Source organism: Chiloscyllium plagiosum, unplaced genomic scaffold (genome assembly GCF_037043375.1).
Source record: "Chiloscyllium plagiosum isolate Xiang-an unplaced genomic scaffold, Cpla_swu_hap1 HiC_scaffold_27, whole genome shotgun sequence".
Lineage (NCBI taxonomy): Eukaryota > Metazoa > Chordata > Chondrichthyes > Orectolobiformes > Hemiscylliidae > Chiloscyllium > Chiloscyllium plagiosum.
In genome coordinates, this window is record NW_028270165.1 from 69,759,261 (window position 1) to 69,781,074 (window position 21,814).

The 21,814-nt window shown below is 46.4% G+C and overlaps 2 protein-coding genes across 1 annotated transcript; one reads left to right on the forward strand and one right to left on the reverse strand.

The window, feature by feature from the left end:
* LOC122543700 (uncharacterized) overlaps nt 1–21,814 on the reverse strand; it is a 65,910-nt gene that overhangs the window by 13,138 nt on the left and 30,958 nt on the right.
* LOC122543600 (uncharacterized) lies at nt 9,289–16,650 on the forward strand. The gene is made up of 2 exons (XM_043682429.2): nt 9,289–9,538; nt 11,678–16,650. Exon 2 carries the CDS (start codon nt 12,004–12,006, stop codon nt 12,928–12,930), a length of 927 nt encoding a protein of 308 aa, XP_043538364.1. The 5' UTR covers nt 9,289–9,538; nt 11,678–12,003; the 3' UTR covers nt 12,931–16,650.

Sequence of the window (21,814 nt, forward strand, 5' to 3'; positions counted from 1 at the left end):
GACATGAGTGGTGGGATCCACCCTCCCTCTGTGTCCACTTCTGACCCTTTCCTTCCCGCCTTGCCCCCTCATTCACCCCCATTGGTTGGAGGGCTCGCTGCTTCCAATTGGTCCGCCAGCCCGCTTGCCTCCCCTCCTATTGGTCAGTGACGCGCCGTCAATCAGCCGGGCCCCGTTGTGACATGAGTGGTGGGATCCACCCTCCCTCTGTGTCCACTTCTGACCCTTTCCTTCCCGCCCTGCCCCCTCATTCACCCCCTTTGGTTGGAGGCTTAGCTGCTTCCAATTGGTCCGCCAGCCCGCTTGCCTCCCCTCCTATTGGTCAGTGACGCGCCGTCAATCAGCCGGGCCCCGTTGTGTCATGAGTGGTGGGATCCACCCTCCCTCTGTGTCCACTTCTGACCCTTCCCTTCCATTTCTTGCCTCCATTTTGTGGAATGAACTGCTCCTCTCCATTCACTACAAATATGTGGAGATGCTAGTGTTGGACTGGGGTGGACAAAATTAAAATCCACACAAAACCAGGTTATAGTTCCAAATAATGGTTTACCATTTGACTGGTAACTCAGAAACTTAACTCCCTGGGACCCAAGTTCAAACCCCACCAATGGCTGAGGGGTTTACTATGAGACCGGCAACTCAGAAACTTAGCTAACATCCTGGGGCCTGGGTTCAAACCCCACCAATGGCAGATGGTGGAATTTGAGTCAGTATAGAATCTGGAATGAAGGGTCTAATGATGATCATGAAACCATTGCTGATTGTCAAAAAAAAAACCCATTTGGGTTCACTAATGTTCTTCAGAGAAGGAAACGCTATCCTTACCTTGTCTGGCCTACATATGACTCCAGACCCACAGCAGTGTGGTTCACTCTTAACAGCCCGATGGGCAAGACATGCTGGCCTGTGCAGTGACACCCTCATCCTGTGAGTGAGTGTACCAGACCAGCAGGTGGCAGTGTAACACATGCAAGGGGGTGGCACAGTGGTTACCACTGCTGCCTCATAGCGCCAGAGACCCGGATTCAATTCCCGCCTCAGGTGACTGTGTGGAGTTTGCGCATTCTCCCCTTGTCTCTGTGGGTTTCATCCAGGTGCTCCGGTTTCCTCCCACAGTCCAAAAATGCGCAGGTCAGGTAAATTGGCCATGCTAAATTGCCTGTAGTGTTAGGTGTAGGGGCCTGGGTGGGTTGCGCTTGGGCGGAACAACGTGGACTTGTTGGGCCGTAGGGCCTGTTTCCACACTGTAAGTAATCTAAGAAAAAGCTGTTGGACTATAACCTGGTGTTGTGTGATTTTTAGTTTTATTCACTACAAAGCCAAGGACCCCCATGGCTACCTTCTCTACAATTCGTCACACAGCACATTCTGCAAGGAATCCATCTCATTCTCCCAGTTCCTTCACCTATGTCGGATCTATTCAGATGATGCCACCTTCCAAAACTGATGTGGCTTGCTTCTTCTGTTACCATGACTTCCCACCCACTGTGGTTGACCTAGCACCAGTACTTTTGCCTTTGCCCCTTCCCATCACTCATAACAGCATGATCGGGTTCCCTGTCCTCATTTTTCATCCTTGGCTTAGCACTTTTATCTTTTGCAGACGAGCTGGTGGAGGTATTCATTGACATCTTCAAACTCTCCGCATGCTGAAATCATCACCTGTTTCAAAAAGACCGCCATCATTCCAGTAACTAAGAAAGAATGCAATGTACATTAATGACCACTGCCTCGTGGCTTTGACCCCATAATCCTGAAGTGCTTCGAGAGGCTGGTCACAGACCAGATCAACTATCATCTCCTAACCTGCCTCAATCCCTTGCAACTTGCCTACCAGTGTAACAGGTCCAAAGCAGACACCATTTCCCTAACCCTGAACTCATCCCTGGAACATTTGGATGACAAGGACACTTATATTAAACTCCTGCTCATTGACTACAGCTCCACCTTCAACACTATTATCCTCTCCTGACTGATTTCAAACTTCTAAGACCTAGGTCTCAGCTGTAGCTCTGCAGTCAGATTCTCAGATTCCTGACCCATAGACCATAGTAAAGAGAGACAACTGCAACTCCTCCACAATAACACCCAGCACTGGTACCTACACCCCCCACCTGAGTCACCCCAAGGATGTGTTCTCAGTCCCCTAACGTACTCCCTGTACACCCATGGACTGGTTACAAAATTCTGAAAAAACACCATCTACAAGTTTCCTGACAACACCACCATGGTAGGACGGATATCAAATAGCGATGAGTCAGAATAAGGGGCTTGGTGACGTGGTGAAATGATAACCTCTTTCTCAATGTCAGCACAACAAGAGAACTGATCATTGACTTCAGAAAGAACATAGGAGAACATGCACCCATCTACATCATTTGAACAGAGGTTGAAAGAGTTGAGAGCATTGAGTTCCTAGGTGTAACGATAACTGACAACCCGTCCTGGACATTGTAGGTCGATGGTCAAGAAGGCACAACAATGCCTCTTCTTCCTCAGGCAGCTCAGGAAATTTGGCATGACCACCAATCTTTACAGATGCACCATAGAGAGCATGTCAACCGGATGCATAACGGTTTGGTGTGGCAACTGCTCATCCGAGGACAGTTGGACTCTGCAGAAGGTCGTGTGCACACTCCAGATCATCACAGAAGCAAACCTCCCATCCATGGGCTCCATTTACATTTCTCGTTGCCGCAGGAAGGCTGACAACATCATTCAAGATCCCTCTCAACCCAGTAATGCTCTCCTAAAACCTTTTCTGACAGTTAGAAAATACAGAAGCTTGAATGCAAGTACCAGCAGGTTCAAGAACAGCTTCTTCAATGCTGTTATCAAACTGATGAATGGACTTTATTATTTCAAATTAGGCTGATCTTGTTAATGTTGATCTTGCCTCATGCGCGTCCTGTATATCTGGTATTGCCTGAATGCGTCACTCTATCCAAGCATTTTTTTAACGGTATGACCTGTACTTACTGCTTGCAAACAAAGCTTTTCACTGTACATCGGTACAAGTGACAATAAATCAAATTGTCATCTTCTTTATTTTTTGGCATTTATATTCTGCGTTGTGGTTTATTATTCTGTGTTTTAAGATAGCACTGGAGAGTGGCGATATTGTACAATACTTTTCACTGCATTTTGTGACAAAATACATGCTCCGATAAATATAGCAAATCTAACTTAATGAAGAGATACAGTAATGGATTGAAGGATTACAGAAAATGGGCAGGAAAGTCCAGTTGAGGCTGAGTTGAAATCAATCATCATCGTATTAAATGGTGGCGCAGGCTCGAGGGGCTAATTTGTCTCCTCCTGCTTACACTTCTTACAGTAATTGACTGTGATTCTGAATGCAAAAGCCTGCATCTACACTGAAGGAGATTTGGGGAAAAGCTGAAAGATAGTCAGGTGAATTAGCATTCCAAACTTAGATAAGGGTGGAGTGTGTGGAAGATAGTGATATCTACTGTCAGACTGAAAAGTATAATTACAGCATCCAGAGCAATTTATTCTCAATGTCTGTCCTGTACTTACAATGGTGCATTTTGGAAAACCCGATCTTTCACATAAACAGTCACTGGGATTCGCGGATGACTTTCTTCCACTCCAGCACCACGGATGCTGAAGTGATTCAACACTTCAGTACTGGATCCACAATCACTGACATTGGTTGGGGCAGGTGGTATTAGCTGAGATGAGTTGGTTGGATGCAAGCATTTTCATGGGCTCTGGTTAATGTTTATTATTGCTCCGGGATCATCAGAGATGCACAAAATGGTTGGCTTTTCATAAATGTTTCTCCAAATTAAATGCCATTGACCGAGAGATTGTCCTGAGTCGATGAGAATATCGCTTCTTTTTGACAAAAATCTGAAGAAGGTCTTGAGCCGTTTCTTCTGCCCTCCTGGATATTTCTTGCTGTGATCATGCAAATCCACATTAAAGAGCTTGGTTTGGAAATCCTGTGCTGGAAAAGAGCAGCAGACCAGGCAGCATCCGAGGAGCAGGAGAATCGACGTTTCGGGCATAAGCCCTTCTTCAGGAATGAGGCTGGTGTGCCAAGCGGGCTGAGATAAAAGGTGGGGGGGGGGCGGGGTGGAATTTAGGGGAGGGAATACGATAGGTGGAAGGAGGTGAGGGTGAGGGTGATAGGCCGGAGAGTGGATGGGGGCGGAGAGGTCGGGAAGAAGATTGCAGGTCAAGAGGGCGATGCTGAATCCGGGGGTTGGGATTGAGATAAGTTGGGGGGAGGGGAAATGAGGAAGCTGGAGAAATCTACATTCATTCCGTGTGCTTGGAGGGTTCCTAGGCGGAAGATAAGGCATTCTTCCTCCAGGCGTCATGTGGCCATGGTCTGGCGATGGAGGAGGCCAAGGACCTGCATGTCCGTGGCGGAGTGGGAGGGGGAGTTAAAGTGTTCAGCAATGGGGCGGTTGGGTTGGTTAGTGCGGGTGTCCCAGAGTGTTCCCTGAAACATTCCGCAAGTAGGCTACTTGCGGAATGTTTCAGGGATGCCTACTTGCGGAATGTTTCAGGGAATACCTCTGGGACACCCGCACCAATCAACCCAAGCGCCTCGTGGCTGAACACTTTAATTCCCCCTCCCACTCCGCCAAGGACATGCAGGTCCTTGGCCTCCTCCATCGCCAGACCCTGGCCACACGACGCCTAGAGGAAGAGTGCCTCATCATCCGCCTAGGAACCCTCCAACCACACGGGATGAATGTAGATTTCTCCAGCTTCTTCATTTCCCTTCCCCCCAACTTATCTCAATCCCAACCCCTGGATTCAGCATCGCCCTCTTGACCTGCAATCTTCTTCCCGACCTCTCCGCTCACATCCCCTCTCCGGCCTATCACCCTCACCCTCACCTCCTTCCACCTATTATATCCCCCCCTCCCCCCCCCACCTTTTATCCCAGCCCGCTTGGCACACCAGCCTCATTCCTGAAGAAGGGCTTATGCCCAAAAGTGCTCCTCGGATGCTGCTTGGCCTGCTGCACTTTTCCAGCACCACACTTTTCAACTCTGGTCTCCAGCATCTGCAGTCCTCACTTTCTCCTTGGAAATCCTGTGTCAGGCTTATGAATGACATAACCTGCCAATGCAACTGACTGATCACAACCAGTGTCTTGATACTGGGGACGTTGGCCTGTGAGAGGGAATCTATATTGGAGAGCCTGTCATCACAGTGGATTTGCAGAGACACCATTGTTGATATTACTCATTAGTTGCCCAATATGTCTCTTTACAGAGATAAACTATTAATATAGAAAATAACAGTGGTTTTCTATATCAGACCTGCAGAAACATAAAAAAGTCTCTGAAAATATCAGACTCAATAAGACTTGAAATCTACAAGTTAAAACTACTGACATTGTGTTCATGTGTTAATCCGCAGACCTTGTCTGCCCTCTCAGGATGCAATCAAATTTCCATGAAGTTCATGTTATCACCTTAGCCACTCGATGATGACACAGTCCCAATGCCCACACTGCTGTTGCCAAGGTAAGTACTGTATGGGTAATGGACACGTGCGCAGGCACAATGCTGAACAATTTCTGAAGCAGGTACAGAATGAGTGAGAGCGAGGGACACAGAGTGAGACATGGGTGCAGAAAGAGGTCATTTAATCCAACAATTCTCCTCCCATCTAATGAGAGCAAGCTGATCTGAAAATCCTCAAATCTATTTGCATGCCATTCCCAACCCTCCTCCACCTCCCTCCACCCCCAACCTCTGATTCCCTTATTTATCAGTTCTGAAGAAGTTGTACCATTCCCTTTGCTTTGGCTCTGTTTTTTGAATTGGATTAGCTTTATTATCACATGCGCTCACTGACATGAATACAGTGAAAAGTTTACAAGCTGTCACTGACGGCACCATCGTAGGTATAAATGTACTTAGGCACAGACTCTTGGTGCAAAGTGGAAAAACAAAGAAAGAAAATTAAGAAGTTAGACATAACAGTGCTTCTTACTAAAACATAGACAAATAACAAAGAAACACAGTTAATAGTTCAACATCACATGCGTCTCGCCATACTGGGCTTGCACTCCTCACAAGGGGTCAACTTTGCCCCAGTCGTTGCCTTGGGCAGCCTGCTCCAACTCTTGCCACCTCGAGCTACCCGCTCCCACCCTCACCGCTGACCCCTGGGGCTGCCGACTCCCGCTCTCCCTGCCTCGGACTGCTTAGGGCTGCCTGTTCCCACTCTCCCATCACTTGCGATGACTGCTGTCCACGTTGGAGACCTCTCTTGCCATCACGTTCAGATTGCCCTCTTCACACTGTCTTGATCACTTCCAAGATACCTCCTCTGTGCTGCAAATTAGATTAAGGAGACAAAAAGTGAAAGGACAGCAATAAAAGTGAAAGAAATAAATATAAAAATAAAAATGAACAGAGCAGACGAGCCACATGTGAGCAGGCACCCACTGTGCTGCTACTCTTCTGCCATCTTATGATTTTTCTCTCCATAGAAGCTACCAGACCTACTGAGTTTTGATAGCGCTCAGTGTTAATTTCACACTTAGAGGTTCCCCATAATTTTGCCTTTAATCAACTCCTTTAAAATATCTGTCTCACCGCGAACGGCGGTCTCATTGAAGTACGTAAGATTCGTAAGAAGCATAATGGGATAACTGCTGAAAGACTGTTTCCCTTCATGGGAGATTCTACAAGCAGAAGAGGGCAGAGTCTTAGAAGAAATGGACACCAATTTAAGTCTGAGATGAGGAGGAATTTCTTCTCTCAGAGAATTCTGAGTCTTTGGAACTCTTTGCCACAGCGAGCTGTGAAACAAAGTAACTGCAGATGCTGGAATCCAAAGTAGACAGGCAGGAGATTGGAAGGCAGCAAGTCAGGCGGCATCAGGAGGTGGACAAGTCAACGTTTCAGGTGTAAGGCGGATAACTTATTCAGAGTGGGCACCTTTTGAACAGACTGTGCAGTGGAACACCCAAAACGTCGACTTGTCCACCTCCTGATGCTGCCTGGCTAGCTGTGTTCTTCCAGCCTCCTGTCTGCCTACAGTCAGCAGTGAGGGCAGAGTCTTTGTGTACTTTATGGCTGAGATGGATGGACTCTTGATCAGTCGGGAATCAAAGGTTGCAGGGACAGGGCAGGAAAGTGGACATGAGGAATATCTGATCAGTCATGATCCTATTGAACAGGGGAGCATGCTCAATGGGCTGAACAGCATCACCCTGTTCCTATTTATGATGGTCACATTGAACCACCTCATCCTGACAAACTTTGCAGGAATGCACTTCACACAATCACTGCCCTTTGAGAGACCAAATTCCTCATTTCTGTCTGAGAGATATCAAGTGAAGCAGAAACCACAGAGTGGGGTTTGGGCAGGGAATCAAGTTCCCAGTTTGATTTGCAACTCTAGCTCCCTCCGTCTCACCATAGACTGCACATGCTCAGACCATCATGGGATTGAAGATGACAAAGTTAAAAAAAAAATCACACAACATCGGGTTATAGTTAAACAGGTTTACTTAGAAATACTAGCTTTCGGAGCACTGATCCTTCTTCAGTTGGTTGTGAAGCAGGAGCAAAAGACAAAGAATTTATAGTGAAAAATTAGTGACATGCAAATAAAATGGTATATTTAACAAACCTAGATTGTTGTTAAATCTTTCATATTTTAGAATGGGTTCCAGGTTTTTGTTCATTAATATGTAAATCCCTAAAATTCTTTTAAGTCACATTCTCAAGATAAGTTAAGGTTTCATAAAATAAGGTGACATCAGTTCAAACAATGCATTAAAGGTGTGAGGTCAGGGTCTGTCTGTATCCCAATATTGAGTCAGACTGGTTCTATTTCCAAAGTGGAATTTACCAAATACTTGCATTGACTGCCCATAGGTTGTGCATTTTTTGAGCAAAATAGAATGTATCTTTAAATATAATTCTGCAAATACAAATTCACCCCATAGACTTATATGTGTGTGTGCATACAGGAGAGACAGAGAGAGAAAATATGAATGTGTGCATGTGAGCATTTGAATGCGAGTGCACATGAGAGGGTGTGTGTTTACGTGTGTGCAAGCTTGGTAAAGTGTGTGCGAATGTGATGGGTTATAAGCCTGTGAGAAGGTTGGTGGGTGTATGTGTCTGTGTGAGAGAGCATGTATATGACAAAGGGTCTGCATGAGGGAGTGCGTATGTGTAAGAGAGATAGTGTACAATGTCGTGGGTTCACCTGGAGTGTGACATGAAACCAAGGTCCTTAGATTCCCTACAGTGTGGAAACAGGCCCTTCAGCCCAACCAGTCCACACCGATCCTCTGAAGAGCAACCCATCCAAACCCATTTCCCCTCTGACTAATGTACCTAACACTATGGGCAATTTAAAATGGCCAATTCACCTGACCTGCACATCTTTGTGACTGTGGGAGGAAACCGGAGCAAACCCATGCAGACAATGGGAGAATGTGCAAACTCCACACAGGCAGTTGCCCGAGGCTGGAATCGAACCTGGGACCCTGATGCTGTGAGACAGCAGTGCTAACCACTGAGCCACCATGCCGTCCTGGTTGAGGCCATCGTCAAGGGTACTGACCTTGGTTATCAAACCCTGTTTGGCCACTTTGCATTGTTGCCTGTCCGCAGGTCCACCCTGGAGGATGGCCACCTGAAGATCCGAGGGCGAATGTCCTTGACCCGCTGACATATTCCACGACTGGGAGGGCACACCCCTGTCTGGTGATTGTTTTGCGCTGTCCTTTCACCCATCCTCATGGCACCTGCTTGGTTGACTTGAGTTACTTTGTTATGATTAGATTACTTAGTGTGGAAACAGGCCCTTCGGCCAAACAAGTCCACACCGACCCACCGAAGCGCAACCCACCCAGACCCATTCCCCTACATTTACCCATTCACCCACTACGGGCAATTTAGCACGGCCAATTCACCTAACCTGCACATTTTTGGAATGTGGAAGGAAACCGGAGCACCCAGAGGAAACCCACGCAGACACGGGAGAATGTGCAAACTCCACACAGAGAGTCGCCTGAGGCGAGAATTGAACCCGAGAATGTGACTTAAATGAAGTTCTGGGATTTACATACTAATGAACCAAAACCTGCAAACCATTTTATAAGATTTAAGAACTTAACAACAATCCAGGTTTGTTAAATATATCGTTTTAATTGCATGACACTGTGATGGCTTGCTGTGTCCTATGATCCTATTTCACTGGCTACTTGATGAAGGAGCAGCGCTCAGAAAGCTAATGCTTCCAAATAAACCTGTTGGACTGTAAGCCTGGTGTTGGGTGGACTTCAACTGTGTCCACCCCAGGACAATGCAGGCTTGCCCACGTCATTGAAGGCAACACCCAACCAATGGGAGCAGGGGGCGGGCCTGGAGGACCGCGTGGAAGCCGCAGGTCCTCCAGCCAATCGGAGTGAACGGACGGCTGGGCACGTGACCGTCCGCCACGTCGGTGTCCCCGTGCGCAAGCGGCAACGTCGTTCTAACTCAGGTCTGGGCTTGTGGGAGAGCCGAGTCGTTCAAAGGTGAGAATAAGTCGAGAGCGACAAGAGTGAGAACGGATTCGACGGCTTTGTTAAACGCTGGGAAATCCTCCCGCTCGGAACGGGACGCCTGAGGCTATGGTTTGAGGCCGACCAGAAAATGGCGGCAGGCCTAAAGCGGGGCAGTGCCCGATTGAGGGCGGCCATCTTTATTGTGGGAAAAGTGCATCAGGGCGCATGCGTAGCATTACGTCACAGGTGGCTGGGGAAAGCAGATCTGCCCATAGTGAATTCAAACCCAGAGAAATGTTCTGGATTAGTGGTGCTGGAAGAGCACAGAGGAATGTACGTTTATTCACAATTTCTATCCAAATTTTGCAGTACTCTGATAACTTTTTACATTTTTTTTTTCTGATGATTTGCAAGCAGTAAACGCAATAGGCCCCAGTTTGAGGAGGAAGGTTCACAAGTGGGGATGTGGGTGGAAGAAGAATAAACAATAATTCCACTTTGGGGGGTGGGGTGGGGTGGGGTGGGGGGGAAAATGATTGAGTGATAATGTTACGGAAACAGGGCCTTCAGTACAACTCACCTGTGACCTCAAGATGTTGTAAATTAACCCAGACAGATTGTCCAGCATTTGATGGGCGGCACGTTGGCACAGTGGTTAGCACTGCTGCCTCACAGCGCCAGAGACCCGGGTTCAATTCCCGCCTCAGGCGACTTACTGTGTGGAGTTTGCACGTTCTCCCTGTGTCTGCGTGGGTTTCCTCCGGGTGCTCCGGTTTCCTCCCACAGTCCAAAGATGTGCAGGGTCAGGTGAATTGGCCATGCTAAGTTGCCCGTAGTGTTAGGTAAGGGGTAAGTGTAGGGGTATGGGTGGGTTTCGCTTCGGCGGGTCGGTGTGGACTTGTTGGGCCGAAGGCCCTGTTTCTACACTGTAATCTAATCTAATCACCGACGGTGTTCCCAAATTAAACTGGTTCCACCTGCCTGCCTGCCTTTGGTCCCTATTCATGCACTTAACTGAATACCTTTTAAAAGTTGTAACTGTACCTGCTTCCACCAGATCCTCTGGCATTTAATTCCACACATGAATGACTCTTTCAAACTTGTTGCCCTCATTCCCCTTTTTAAAACTTCCTCCTCTCACCTCAGAATTGTGCCCCCTGGTTTTGAACTCCTCTGGTAAAGACCCTTGCTATTAACCTTATCCATGCCCTTCAGGATTTTCTAAACATCTATAAGGCCACCCCTAAAACGCCTAATTCCAGTGAAAAAGGTCTCAGCCTACTTTTATAAATCAAACCCTCCACACTCATGGGTGGCATGGTGGCACAGTGGTTAGCACTGCTGCCTCACAGCGCCAGAGACACGGGTTAAATTCTCGCCTCTGGTGACTGACTGTGTGGAGTTTGCACATTCTCCCCGTGTCTGCGTGGGTTTCCTCCGGGTGCTCCGGTTTCCTCCCACAGTCCAAAAATGTGCAGGTTAGGTGAATTGGCCATGCTAAATTGCCAGTGTTAGGTCAATGGGTAAATCTAAGGGAATGGGTCTGGTGGGTTGCGCTTCGGCGGGTCGGTGTGGACTTGTTGGGCCGAAGGGCCTGTTTCCACACTCTTAAGTAGTCTAATCTAAACTCCATAACATCCTGGTAAATCTTTTCTGAACCCTCTCCAATTTCATAATATTCTTCTGACAGTAGGATTACCAAAACTGCATATAATCCAACGGCTTATGCCCGAAACTTCGATTCTCCTTCTCCTTTGATGCTGCCTGACCTGCTGCGCTTTTCCAGCAACACATGTTTAAGCTCTAAACATCCTGTACAGCCTCAATATGATGTCCCAACTCCTGTGTCCAGAGGTGTGACCAGTGAAGGCAAGTGTACTGAATGCCTTCTTAACTACCCTGTCGATATGTGACGCAAACTTCAAAGGGTTGTGAATCAGAACCCCTGTGTCTCCCTGTTCTACAACACTATCTTTAATTGTGTAAGTCTTGCCCTTGTTTCAATGAGGGTCTGACCTCTGGTAAGGAAGGAAATGCTAGAAGATGGGCAGAGAGTATTCACCCACAACCACTAGACAAAAAAAAGAGAGGAAAAACCACTCCATAGAAACTGGAACTGTCTTTTTTGATGTTCTAATCTTCACTGGCTTTTGTCATCTCGTTTTCCAGGGGAAGCAATTGCACAGATTTGAAAATGTCCTGTCAAGGTTCAACAGAGTCATCAGTTCACCAGGATCTGAATATCGCCAGCCTTTGAGTATGTAAGGAGAAACTTTTGTTCTGTCTTTTGGAGAAAAGACTACAAACATCAGTGCGACTGGAAAAGCACCAAGGCAGGCGCGTCATAAGTGAGTGTTGCCAGCATACAGACAGTGAAAGGAACTCCAATCATTCACACAGTTAAGAGATCACCATTCGAGCAGGGAGAGACTGTACATGTTTGGACAATCTTCTAACTAATCCTTCAGCTGAAGAGGTACAAATACATCCACACCATGGAGAATTTGTGGAAATGTGAGGACTGCGGGAAGGCATTCAAGTACCCCTCCCGGCTGGAAATCCATCAACGCATTCACACTGGGGAGAAGCCATTCAACTGCTCCATGTGTGGCAAAGGATTTATTGAGTCAAACAAATTGGTGGCACACCAGCGAATTCATACCGAGGAGAGGCCATTCAGCTGCAGCTGCTGTTCAAAAAGGTTCAGATCTTCTTCTGAAGTGAATAAGCACCAGCGAGTTCACACTGGGGAGAAGCCGTTCATCTGCTCTGTGTGTGGGAAGAGATTTACTCGTTCATCTGGCCTTCGATCACACCAGCGAATTCATACTGAGCAGAAGCCATTCAGCTGCACCTCCTGTGGTAAGAGGTTCAGACACTCTTCTGTTCTCATTGTACACCAATTCACTCACACCAGGGAGAGGCCATTCACTTGCTCCCTGTGCGGGAAAGGATTCACGCAGTCATCCAAACTGCTCATCCACCAGCGGGTTCACACTGGAGAAAAGCCGTTCACGTGCCCCTTGTGTGGCAAGGGATTTGCCCAGAGAGCCCATGTGTTGACACACCAGAGAATTCATAGTGGAGAGAAACCGTTCACCTGCTCTGAATGTGGGCAGGGATTCACTCGATCAGCCAGCTTGCTCATACACCAGCGGGTTCACACTGGAGAAAAACCTTTCACCTGCTCCGAATGTGGCAAGGGGTTTGCTCAGAAGATCAATCTGTCGACACACCAGCGCGTTCACACTGGAGAAAAGCCTTTCAGCTGCATTACCTGCGGGAAGAATTTCAGGAGGAAATCCACCCTCATTGTGCACCAGCGAGTTCACTCTGGGGAGAGACCGTTCACCTGCTCTGTGTGTGGGAAGGGATTCACTCAGTCCGTCAACCTAATGTCACACGAGCGAATTCATAAGTGAACCCCAGTGCCCCACGGACTACAGCAACTCAAGAAGAGAGTTCACCAACATCTTCTCAAAGAGGAACAGACAATAAATGCTGGCCCAGCCAGTGATTCCCTTACACCATGAAATAATGCGAAAAGAGGGGCTGCGGAATTTGGATTCTCATATTTTTGCTTCACTTGCTTCAGGACATTTTTAACATGAAGCCAACACATTCACAAAAGTATAGCTTGCAGAGGGGATTACAAGTGCTTTGTACAGCCAAGCTCTCCACTATGATTTTGTCATTTAGTCCTGTATTGTGGAATCTGACACACCACACCCAACATTTTTCAGGTTAAGAACGAAGTGGAAGAAAGCGACACGTAATCGTCCACTTGATTTGATTTTTTTTTTCCCAGTTTCCTATCCTTGCTGTCCCCTGCAGATACGAAAGAAATTTATTTGTACACCAGTCGGACAGCAAGTTGAAAATCAGTCCCAACTGAAAACAAGGCCAAAAATACAGTATGCTTTCAGAGACTTGTCCTGCACTGAAAATGCTGTGTTAGTCACTCGCACAGAGACTCAGCTGCAAAGTCTCATGAACTTTCTGTAACTCCTTGCCTGTAAGGGAAGCTGTTTGGGACTAGGATTTACACCGAGGAAAATCCTTTTATTAAAAACTGAAATTATCTTTCTGAATACCTACCCTCGACTGTCACTGTGGACTTGAGTAAACTCCTTTACAGGATACCAGAAGGGGAGGGTTCCCTGTTCAGAATCTCAAATCAAACCTCATGTCACTCGTCAACAGAGCGACTTGATCCATCAGGACTTGAATACCATTGATCTTGAAAAGTTGAAGGAGGAGTGTTTATTTTGTCTGCGGGAGAGCAAATCAAATAATCAGTGAGAATCAGCGACAGGCACACAATCTAAGAGGATACTGGGGCAGCAGTGACTGTGTAATCAGTTTTTAAAAATTACTACATCATTCACAGTGGGGAGACACAGTGTTTGTGTTACACGTCGGATCAGGGCTTCATCTGATTGTCCAACCTGGAGAGAGACAGAAACACGGGCACCATGAACAAAATGTGGAAATGTGAGCACTGTGGTAAAGGGTTAACATCTTCGTCTTGGCTGGGAAGTTACTGATGTGGTCCCGTTGGGGGTAATCAATTTATCTATTCTGTATGTGGGAAGAGATCTCCTCAGACATCTCCCCCGGATGTCACAGCAGACAGTTCGCACCGAGCAGAGGCCCTGCAACTGCATTTACAGTGGGAAAGGAATTCAACAATTCATCCAGCCACGCTGCACCCCAATGACTTCGCACAGGGGGAGACCGTGTGTGGGAAAGGATTCACTCAAACATTCGACCTGATTGGACACCAAGGGGTTCACAGAGTAGACAAGACCATTCGCCCGACTTGGTTGTGGGAAGGGGTTCACTCAGTTGTTTGTTCTCCTGTCATACCACTGAGTTCACACTAAGGAGAAACACAGTTCGGCGGCTCTTCCTTTTGGAAGCATTTCAGACCGTTATCCAAATCAAAAACAGGAATTACTGGAGAGACCCAGCTGGTAGGGCAGCATCTGGGGAGGAAGAGCACAGAGTCAATGTTTTGGGTGCAGTGCCACTTTGTTCAGAATCCCCACGTTCAAACTGGCAAGGAACTGTTCCAGTGTTCCATGTGAAGGAACGGATGCCTCAGTTGTGATACCTGCGGAAATGTCAGTGCGTTCATAAGTGAAGGCAGGGTTCTGATTCTGCTGCTATTGTCCACATTAACAACAGGCAGGATTCATCCTGTGAAAGCACTTAGTTTGTTTCTGCTGACATGAGCAGACCTGTAACTGGCTGGAGTTTAACATTCTGGATAACCTAAATTAATCTAGTCTCATTTGCCAGCACTTAGCCCACATCCTCCCTAATCATATGCTCATTCAGATGCCTTTTAAATATTGTAATTGTACCCGCCTCCACCACTTCCTCTAGCAGCTCATTCCACATATGCACTACCCTCTGCATGAAAGAGTTGCCCCTTAAATCCCTTACAAATTGTTCCCCTCTCACCTAAACCAATGCCCTCTAATCCTGGCCTTCCCCCACCCCAGGGAAAATATCGTGTCTATCCTATCCATGTCTCTTGTGATTTTATAAATCTCTTTCAAGTCATCCCTCAGCCTCCGACAATCCAGGGAAAGCGCCCCCAGCCTATTCAGCATCTTCCTGTAGTTCAAACCCTCCAAACCTGGCAACATCCTTGTACATCTTTTCTGAGCCCTTTCAAGTTTCACAACATCCTTCCGATAGGATGGAGACCAGAATTGCAAACAGTACTCCAAAAGTGGCCTAACCAATGTCCTGTACAGCTGCAACGTGACCTCCCAAATCTTATACTCAATACTCTAATAAAGGAAAGCACACCAAATGCCTTCTTCACTATCCTATCCACCTGCGACTCTACTTTCAGGAACTATGAATCTGCAATCCAAGGTCTCCTCATTCAGCAACATTCCCAGGACCACATCATTAAGTGTATAAATCCTGCCTTATTTGCCTTTCCAAAATGCAGCACCTCATATTCACCTAAATTAAACTCCCATCTGCCACTCGTCAGCCCATTGGCCCATCTGATCAAGATTCCTTTGTATTCTGTCACCTCCAATTTTGGTGTCATCTGCAAACTTACTAACTGTACCTCCTATGTTCACATTCAATCATTTATATAAATGACAAAAAGCAGTGGACTCAGCACTGATCCTTGTGGCACACCACTGGTCACAGGCCTCCAGTCTGAAAAACAACCCTCGACCGTCACCCTCTCTCTTCTACCTTCAAGCCAGCTCTGTATCCACATGTCTCGTTCTCCCTGTATTCCATGTGATCTAACCTTGCTAACCATTCTCCCATGGGGAACCTTGTCAGATGCCATACTGAAGTCCATTTCAATTACATCCATCATTCTGCCCTCATGAATCCTCTTCAGTATTTAAGAGTCCCACCATAGAATCAAGTTTGTGAGACATGATTTCCCATGCACAAAGCCATGTTTACTATCCCTAATAAGTCCTTGCCTTTCCAAACACATGAAATTCCTGTCCCTCAGGATTCCTTCCAAAACTTACCCACCACTGATGTCATGCTCACTGGTCCATTGTTCCTTAATTAGTGGCACTACACTAGTCAACCTCCAGTCTTCCAGCATCCTCATTTTGTGACTATTGATGATACAGATATCTCAGTGAGGAGCCCAGCAATCATTTCCATGGCTTCCACAGAGTTCTAGGATCAGGTCCTAGGGATATATCCTCCTTTATGTGTTTTAAGGCATCCAGCACCTCCTCCTCTATTAATATGGACATTTTTCACAATGTCACCATCTATTTCTCCACATTCTATATCTTCCGTGTCCTTCTCCACAGTAAACACTGATGGAAAATACTTGTTAAGCATCTCCTTTATTTCCTGCAGTTCCACAAATAGGCTGCCTTGCTGATCTTTAATTGGCTCTATTCTCTCCTCAATTACCGTTTTGTCCTTAACATATTTATAAAGTCCTTTTGAGTTCTCCTTAACCCTATTTGCCAAAGCTATCTCATGTCCCATTTTTTGTCTTCCTGATTTCCCTGTTAAGTATATTCCTACTGTCTTCATACACTTCTAAGGATTCACTCAATATCTGCTGTGTAAACCTGACCAAAACGTCAATTTCTGTAGCCATCCAACATTCCTTTCACCTACCAGACTCGCCTTTCACAATAACAGAATCATTGTCTCTGGACTCTCATTATCTCATTTCTGAATGCTTTCCCTTTTCCAGCCGTTCTTTTACCTGCGACTATCCACCCCCAATCACCTTTTGGAATTTCTGGCCTAATACAGTCAAAGTTGGCCTTTGTCCAATTTAGAACTTTAACTCTTAGATCTGGTCTCTCCTTTTCCATCAATATTTCCAAACTAATAGAATATTGGTTGCTGGCCCCGAAGTACTCCCCCACTGATACCTCAGTCAATTGCTGTGCTGGCCTGCCTTATTTCCCAAGAGGATTGATTCAAAAAATCTCAGAAACCTGTTCACAGTAAAATTGTGAACTTTTCATAAATTCTAAATGGACCTTTGGCAGCAAATCTATAACTCTGAAAGGCTGTACTGATGAACGTCTCCAATGAAAAAGTGCTGGTTAATCCTCTCTGAGAATTCTCGCTATTTTGCACATTCTTCATTGTGGCGTGTCTATTGTGAAATGAAATTATGAAGGAGCATGAAATCGAAGAAGGAAGTATTTTACAGACAAATCAATAAAAAAATTCATGGTGAGTGTCCTCACTGCTGTTTTTGGTCAGTTTTTTTTAACTTCACATTTTCTAAAGACGCTACCAGTTTTGGCTTCCCTGGACACCAATGCAGTGTTTCTAAACCCTTCTCTTGGCTGTGGGCTGAGCAGCCTATTTTGGCGCACCTGCTTTTAGTACAGCCTCACCAATCCTCTGTAAGACCTCTACACATACAACAAAAGGGGAATCTTCCATTGGATTTCCTGTATACAGTAAGTTGGTTATCACAACTGAACGTGACCATTTTTGCTGGTGAACCCACAGAATCCTGCCCTCGCATCCTGCAGCATTGGATGGATCAAATCTCAGATTCCCCCAGGTCCCTCGGCTTCCCATGTGAACACGCAGTGCAACAGCTACACATCCACCGATAACTATAGAGGTGGAGAAGAACATACGAACTGCAATCAGTCTGGTTGCTTGTACGTTTCCGTGAGGCAGGCCATCTTAAAAAACAATCAAGTGTAGTTTCTGTGAGTATCACGGTTTAGTTTCCGAGACCCTTTGTCATATTAATGAGCAGAAAAGTTTAAAGTTTAAAACCCCATTAAATTTTAGAATCTGAACACCACCACTCATCTCATTTTAAAATACACATCAGTGCTGTCACGTCACAGCTCTCATGCTTCCATCTGGATCAGAAGCAAGATGAGAATGGAGTGGGTTAGTTTGACAGCAGTGCTCCTCCCTTTTATTTCTCAATCTTTTGAGCACAGTAGTTCGCACTGCTGTCTCACAGCGCCAAAGACCCGGGTTCAATTCCTGCCTCAGGCAACCATCTGTGTAGAGTTTGCACATGCTCCCCGTGTCTGAATGGGTTTCCTCCGGGTGCTCCGGTTTCCTCCCACAGTCCAAAATTGTGCAGGTTAGGTGAATTGGCCATGCTAATGGTTGAAAGGGTAAAATATAGGGGAATGGGTCTGGGTGGGTTGCTCTTCAGAGGGTCGGTGTGGACTTGTTGGGCCGAAGGGCCTGTTTCCACACTGTAAGTAATCTAATCTAATCTAAATATTAAGAGGGGGGGTGTCTCTCTCTCTTTCTTCCTCTGTTCAGGTAGGGGGGAAGAACTCTGATCGAGTGTGTAGGATGTCCTGATAGTCAGAGAAGGAGGACTGTTCACTGGTTCGATTCTCAGGTTGCCTTCAGCCTGAGTCTCCTGCTCAAGGGACATCAGTTTGTACCTGGGCTGAGTGACAATATATGGGCTACCTGCCCCTTGAGAAATTTGAGCTGATTTATACGATGCCAGCTTTTTTTGACTATTCCCAGCTGTAATTTGCAAAGTGAAGGACTCAATTTCTCAAGAATCAAATCGAGCCCAGCACACTGTGGGGAAAGGAGAGATGTAGTTCAGAACACTGTCAGCATCACTGTGTCCCCTAGTTTATAGTCCACAAGGTGCACGTGTTTGTCCCACAGAACCTTCTGAGTTTGTACTGCCTTCCCCAATCTACGCGGTGCCACAATCCTGGCCCCGAAGTCTTCCTTGGGGTCAACAGGCTCAACCTTTGGGGGTGGCACGCTGGTTCAGTGGTTATCACTGCTATCTCACAGTGCCAGGGACCCAGGTTCGATTCAAACCTCAGGCGACTGTCTGTGTGGAGTTTGCACATTCTCCGCATGGGTTTCCGTTGCGTAACCTAGGCTTTCCTCCCACCATCTAAAAATGTGGAAGTTAGGCGGATTGGCCATGCTAAATTGCTCATCATATTCAGGGATCTGTCGCTTCGGTGCAGTATCCATGGGGAATACAGGAACGGGGGTCGAGGGTTGGGTCTGGGTGGGATGCTCTTCGAAGGGTCAGTGTGGATATGTTGGACTGAATAGCCTGTTCCCACACTGGGGATAGAAATGTCTCTGTCCTGTCCCTCTGTGCCATGTCATCCCTGTGAGCACTCCTTCCCTGGTTAGTATATCTGCACTTTTATTTCCGTGTTTTTCAGTGTGCTTTAACTTTCTCTAGAATGTTTTTGCCACCGTAAGCTACTTTGAATGTACCACCTCTTCCTGGAAATCTCTGGTTGTTCTTCCACAAAGGCAAAGGTATTTGATAAAAGCTCCAGAATGACCCAGTGAGCAAAACCTAGATGTAAAGAAATAAAAGGGACAGCTGCTAATTCCACACCTTGCGGCCCCATATTTGCAGGTAGTTTATCTGGGCTCCCCACCCCATCAAGACCTCCAATTTGGGTCCTGCATGTAAACAGGGAGAAAGTGAGGACTGCAGATGCTGGAAATCAGAGTCAAGTGTGTCATGCTGGAAAAGCACAGCAGGTTAGGCAGCATCCAAGAAGCAGGAGAATCAACATTTCAGGCATAAGCCCTTCATCAGGAATTGTATTACTGCATGTGAACATCCTATATACCGTTGGCCCCCTATTTACATAAGAAGTCCTGTCCATACAATTATTTGGAATTTCCCTGTCAATGCCACGAATATTGCTGCCAATATCACTCTCCACGTTCTATTTCGGTTTAGAAGGACCCATTCTTGGTACCAAAGTTGACCACTCATGATGCAGGAAGGTGGATCTGCAGCCTGGGTTTCCAGATTCTGGGCTAACCATGTTAACAGGCACTGGTCTCTCTGGCCCTTCTCAGGGCAGAGCAGTGCTATAACTTCCTCCGGAGTGTCAGCTCCCAGCGAGCACCGTGACCGATCTGGCCACTTACAAAGCTGACCCGTCCCTTGTTCTGGGGCCCTTCCTCTGCCCTACCACTCATTCCTCCAGGCCATGGGGACCATCTGTGGGGCTGCTTGTCATTTTGATATCTCCTGCATTTCCCTTGCCAATCTCTGGATCCTTGCTGAGCTACAGGTGCCTGATTCTGGACCTCACGCCAAGCTACAGGTCCCTGTCTCTGTACCTCGCGTTTTTTTTTATTCTTTGCTGAGCTACAGTCCCTGACACTGTACCTGACTTATTTTACTCTGAACCCTGAGTAACCTTAAAGTTCTTAAATGTTTGTGCACACACGCAAACTTGAAATCTGCTGAGATGTTAAAACGTGCACTCTAACCCAATTTCAGTTGGTCGAACTGGAGTTGAGCCTGTTCTTCCTGCTGCCAAGTTTCCTGTTTCTTGGTCCTGATATTCTAAGGAGTGTGTGTTGCAGACATCAAGCCTCAAACTAACTCCACTAAAAAAACTACCTCCAGTTCAAAGACAACTATGAATGATGCCTCTATTTTCTGTCACTCAGCCAGTTTCATATCAATGTTATTGTCGTCCCTTTTATTCCTTTACATCTAGGTTTTGCTCACTGGGTCAGTCTGGAGCTTTTATCGAATACCTTTGCCTGTCCATGTTCATCCGATCAACTGAAATATCATCAACTCTCCTTGAAACTTCGAGATATAGTTCACCATGATTTTCTGTGAACGATCCTGTTTTTGCTTTCCCGAATGAACCTACGTTTCTTCAAGTGGCTTCTCATTTTGTCCAGTATGCTCATTTCTAACGTGCCACAGCACCCAGATTTAACTGACTGCCCTGTCAGTGCTGAATTAACTGACAAAAAGTTTTCATTTGGCAAAATGAAAGAGTAGTAATGGAGATGTAGAGGCATCGAGGTGTATCTGGATGAGGTGTGAACAGAATATTTAGATATCCTAAATACAAATTTTTTTAAAAATCAGTTTATGATGGCATTGACTGCAATCATGCTTTCAGAAGCTGCCAGACCTGTTGGGTATTTGCATCTTTTTTCTGTCAGATTTCCAGCATTTTGCTTCTGCATTTGTTCTTAGGACTCGAGGGTTCAAAGGGTGGAGGGAGAAAACCTTCATGACTAAATCTCCCAGCTCTGCTTCCCCTCCCCCACCTCATCCCAGTTCCAAACCTCAAACTCGGCACCGCCCCCTTGAACTGTCCAACCTGCCCATCTTCCTTCCCACCTATCCACTCCACCCTCCCCTCTGACCCATCACCATCAAACCCCACCTGCACCTACTTATCGCCTTTCCAGCTTCCTTCAAGCCCACCCCAACCCCCATCCTCCTATTTATCTCCCAATTCCCATCCCTCCCCTTCCACATTCCTGAAGGGCTTATGCCTGATATGTCGATTCTCCTGCTCCTCGGATGCTGCCTGATCTGCTGTGCTTTTCCAGCACCACACTTTTGACTTTCCTTTTGTGGATTTGTGCAAACATTCACTTACTTCAATGTTGGCTTTTAATAATAGTCCAAGAGCTTACTTAGTCATGTTTTTCCCCAAGTATTGTTTCCACAAAGGATCAGATCAGTTTCTCTCAACTTCACAACCTGTGTATGTTCTTCTCGCTCCTCTCTCACAACCTTTCGTTTGCTGTTCAAAAGGTTAATTTGCAACTAGCAGATTCGTATGAGTAAGCATCCAGGTCTGACAGGCATTCTGTTAATCGAAAGGATTTTGAACATGGAAGGAAAAAGTATGTCACACCCACTGTGTGCGCGCAAGAGTCTGCCAGCATTTATCTCACAATGTCCAAACACCATTGCAGATACACAGGAGAGTGACAGTGGAAATATGGGAATTGTGTGAAGGGGTTTTTTTTTTACCCATCCCAGCTAACGCACCAACACAGTCA